At 41.1% G+C, this 4,331-nt stretch overlaps 1 protein-coding gene across 1 annotated transcript in view; it reads left to right on the top strand.

Annotated features, from left to right (window-relative positions):
• Positions 1 to 1,311: 1,311 nt before the first annotated feature.
• The window catches only part of LOC103780840 (putative E3 ubiquitin-protein ligase UNKL), a gene marked incomplete at its 3' end in the record, with an annotated part of 35,431 nt that continues 32,411 nt past the window's right edge, over positions 1,312 to 4,331 (top strand). Inside the window, exon 1 of the mRNA XM_008948533.1 lies at positions 1,312 to 1,390. Coding sequence (XP_008946781.1) covers positions 1,312 to 1,390 — 79 coding nt within the window. The remainder of the gene's footprint in view (positions 1,391 to 4,331) is intronic.

Below are 4,331 nucleotides of genomic sequence, written 5' to 3' on the forward strand. Positions count from 1 at the left end.
GGCGGCCCGGACACGGCTGACTGCGGAGAGCCCATGGCGGTTCTCCGTGCCTTGCATCCGCTCCCACGGTCGTGTCTCTCTGTTCTGCAGTGAGAGCATCCTCGGGCATCCTCTGGCATCCCAAGCCCCGCATTACCTTCTTGCACTCCAGGGCTGCCGTCTCCAAGCTATGACAGCAGACCTTCCGCCTCTTAAACCGTTTAAGAATTGTTGAGGTTTTGTATGTTTACCTTCCCACAATCATGGATAGTTTGGAGATTCTTTTCTGAACTTAGAAGACATGCCTCATAACTGTGTCATTGCATACACTATGTGCCAGTTGAAGCAACTGAGAACGGTACCCTTTATTCCTCTTTCTAATCCCTTCCTTTCTCTGTGTCTTCAGTTGCCCTATAGCCTGTTATGCATCCTGCACCCTTTTAGAGACCTCTGGAAACTCTTAAGGTTGTTCTGCAAAGCCCATATATACCCCTTCCTCTGCAAATATTTTGTAACTTTAGCAACCTAACAAGCTTGTGAAATTGGGAAATATATAAACTGAGACAGGAGGAGGTGCTGATTTACCTTCTTTCACAAATGCCACAGTAGTGCCCAGTCTGGCAGGACACGACTGTCTTAACACAAGTACAACAGTTGCTAAAATAAGTTTCCTGAAATCCTCTCATAGGTCCTGATAACCGTCATAAAGCTTTTTTAACCCTTTGGCCTTTGATGTAGTGAGTCTACACTCTGGGAATGCTGTGATTAATGACTAATGTTTAAATTAGATGTGATATTTAGCTAAAATAGCCTTTTTAGCACTATTTTGTATGGTAACAAGGTATGAATGATCATTCAAGTAACTTTTTGGATTTATAATCTCTGGTGGTTACTTAGAAGAATATTCTAAATACTGTGCTTTTAAAATTAATGTTTTTATTTGATTTTAGTTTAGTCACAACATATACATAATTTGCCAGCTGTTCCACTGTATTTTATTAGTAATGCATCTGTCATAAAAAATGAAGTAATTTGTATTCAACAGCTCAACAGTTAATTGTGCACAGGAACTAAAACTGTATGCAGGTACATTTGTACAATTTTTCATGGGCTACATGCATTGAATTGTCAAGTGCCCTATTAGTACTGTAAAAATGTGCCTCCAATAAGATAAACTTGTAACACAGTTTAATTTTTTTAGGTATCTAAAGGAATTTAGGACAGAGCAGTGCCCCCTATTTTTGCAGCACAAGTGTACCCAGCACAGACCATTTACCTGTTTTCATTGGCATTTCCTAAATCAGCGTCGTCGTAGACCTATACGAAGGCGTGATGGGACTTTTAACTACAGTCCAGATGTTTATTGTACAAAATATGATGAGACTACAGGAATCTGCCCAGATGGAGATGAGTAAGTGATTTCTTTCAGTCTTAGGTATTTATCAGTGACATTAAGGAAATATGCTTGTTTTTCCTTAGCAAAAGTGATCCATAGAATTATGCCGCAGTTTATTTGAAAACAGATTTCTGTAAATGATTTGTCATTTTTTTTGCCACGTGTGTTTTTATATGAGCGTGTATTCTTCAGGCTATCATAGAACTATGATTTTGCATTGTGGTGATCTTTAAATCATAACAAACAGGTTTTTTGCACATTTGTGCTAGTATAGTGGTTGCACCTTTTTTTTTTTTTTTCCCTCAGTTTTGCTTCCTTTTTCTCCTGAACAGCTTAGAAATTGGCCAGTAGGTACAAACTGTACTGTATGGAGGTGGCTTCCAGGTTTTAAACTTAGGTATGTTTCATGAAGACCGATGGGTAGTAGAGGAGAAGGACTGTTTTGAGATGCTTATGGTGAGAAGAAGCAAAGGAAGGTGTTCACTGTTAGTTGTCTGGCTAGCCTGTTAGTGTTCGCATTTCCATGGACATCTGTCTCTTCTAGATAAAAGATACAGTGTCTTCAATGAACTTGGAGAAGGGCAGAAGCTTCAGGGAGATGAGAATGAGCAAATACCATGGTGTGGCAGGCAGGCATGTATACAGGAGCTGGGTATATTGTGGTCATATGTCAGAGGAGCAAGCTTCATCTGCAGTGATGGAAGCAAGGAAAGGCTTCTGACCAAAAAAAAAAAAAGGGGGGGGGGGGACCAACCACGAAATACACACTTGCCCTGGTCACCAATTTCAAGAGCTGAAGATTGATTTCATTACTGTGCTGTAAGCAGCTGTAAGTGTGGCAGCACTTGTCACAGATCAGGTATCTTTTGTATTGTAAGCTGTGATCACAGAAGAAAAAGGTGGATTTTCCCCAGAGGCTTTAGTAATTAAACAACGGAGAGGAGAGAGTAAACAACAAGAAGGCTCTAGGCAGGGTGACAATATTGAGTACCAAGTGTCTCTGAGGGTTGATTTAAAAGACAACAATTAATTACCTTTTCAGGTGTTTGTACAGCCCTCCTGGCAGTCCTGAGGCAACATGGGCAGATCTTTGATAATCAAGAAGGGATGATAATGGATGCTCATGGCACGGGTTGGTTGGAGTCAAAAACTGACCTTTCATTACTGAGTGATAGCTACTGATTCCAAAAGAGGAAAAGGAAGCAATGTTTTAAATGTATATTTGCTGAGCTAGATTGAATTGTTAGAAGGGAATAAAAGGAGATGTTTCACTGAGATGCGAGATGGAAACCTCTTTGCTGCAATTGGATTGGAAAAATTGTCCCCTACAGTGATTGAAGATTACTCCCTGGTTAAGAGCCTAAATGACAAACAGGGTGTTTATATTGTCTGGCATAATGGAAGTACAGAGGACTTGCTAGAAATAGCACCAGTGCCTCTGTTTTAGCATGTTGTGCTTACAGTTTGAATTAAAAGGATAGGTTTAGGAGTTATCAGCAAAGGGGTGGTGTTTTCCAAGTTTGTGTTTTGCAGTGAAATTGTCCAGGTGTAGAAGGGTAAGAGCAGGGACCAAGACTGGAGTCCTTTGAGACCCCTCACCAGAGACGTAAGAGAATGCTGGAGTTGGAAGATAGGCTGCAGGAGGGATTGAGAGGAAAATGTGAATGTAAATGAATTTCCATAAACAGAGGAGAACAGTATTTCAAAGGAAAAAAAATTGAGTAAAGCAGTTATTAAATGAAGAAAATGTGTATAGATGGGAGTAGAGAAAATGGAGTCTGTTTTCTTTGACTCAGTTATAAGGTAAGATTATTGGAGACATTGGTGAGAGAGGTTTCAGCTAAACTGTGGAAGCCTTATTTTAGATCTGATCCTGAGAGCTGGTGGCTAGAAATGGCAGTAAACTATTGTAATCAGTTGATGGCTGATTGAAGTTAAGGTAGAAGAGAAAAGGCATACAGGACAAATAGTTGGGAAAGGCAGGAAAAGGCAAAAGTAACTTTATTCAAGGTAGACAATGCCAGAGCATGTATATATTGACAGGAGGAAAAAAAAAAGCAGAGAACAGCATTTCTGAGGACATGCTTACGGAATGTATGGCAGCATTGCCGTTTCTGAAGTCAGCAAAGGAGTACTTTTTGGACCCTGTTTTGTCTTCTGCCTAAAATTTATACTTTTATCTGAAGCAACTTGAAATTCTTGCACAAATATGTTATAAACAGTGGTGCCAGGTGTTGCGTGAAGGGGAGGGCATAGGTGTGGGTAAGGCAGTGTACGGAAAATGCCATTGCCAGAGGTCAATATTCCAATAGGAGACAGGAGTCCTGTAAAATACACTTTATTTGAATAAAGGGAGAGTCCACGGGCATATCCCGGTGGGGTCTCTCAGTTTTGCTGGGGGACGCAGCCCCCTTTTTATCCTAATTTCCCGGCCGCAAATTTCCCTCCTCCTTTCCCCCCTGGCTGAGGTACTCGGAGTACGCCTACTACATATACCCCCCAACAAGTACCCCCCTTCGCATCATACATCGTATTTCTAGTTAACTTCATTCTATGCCTCCCCTTGGAGGGGGAGTTACTATGTATAAGTTCATTAAGCATGCGTACTAGTTCCTAAAGTTCAGAGGTTTAGGCTATGTAAAGTTCTTGAGGTAGATATTTAGGTTTGTTTAAATTCATTGAAGTCCTCAGGTTCTTCTTGTTTGGTTCTTTTTGTATGTAAAGTGGCCAGTCTGTCACCTTGGAGCACTGGTGATTGTATCTCTCCACAAAATGTTTTCCCCACTACTCCCTGCTGTGAAGACACGTTCCCCCTCTTTATGCTTTCAGGAGAGACAAATTTGGTAACAGACAAATCTCCTTGCTTTCTAGCCGGTCCTCAAATATGAGAGGGGCTAGGGGTGGCTGAACTTGTCTCTTAATAGGTTCCAATTACGGCCGTGACTATAGGTCTGAC

Source organism: Merops nubicus, unplaced genomic scaffold, assembly GCF_000691845.1.
Source record: "Merops nubicus isolate BGI_N331 unplaced genomic scaffold, ASM69184v1 scaffold5491, whole genome shotgun sequence".
Taxonomy (NCBI): Eukaryota; Metazoa; Chordata; class Aves; order Coraciiformes; family Meropidae; genus Merops; species Merops nubicus.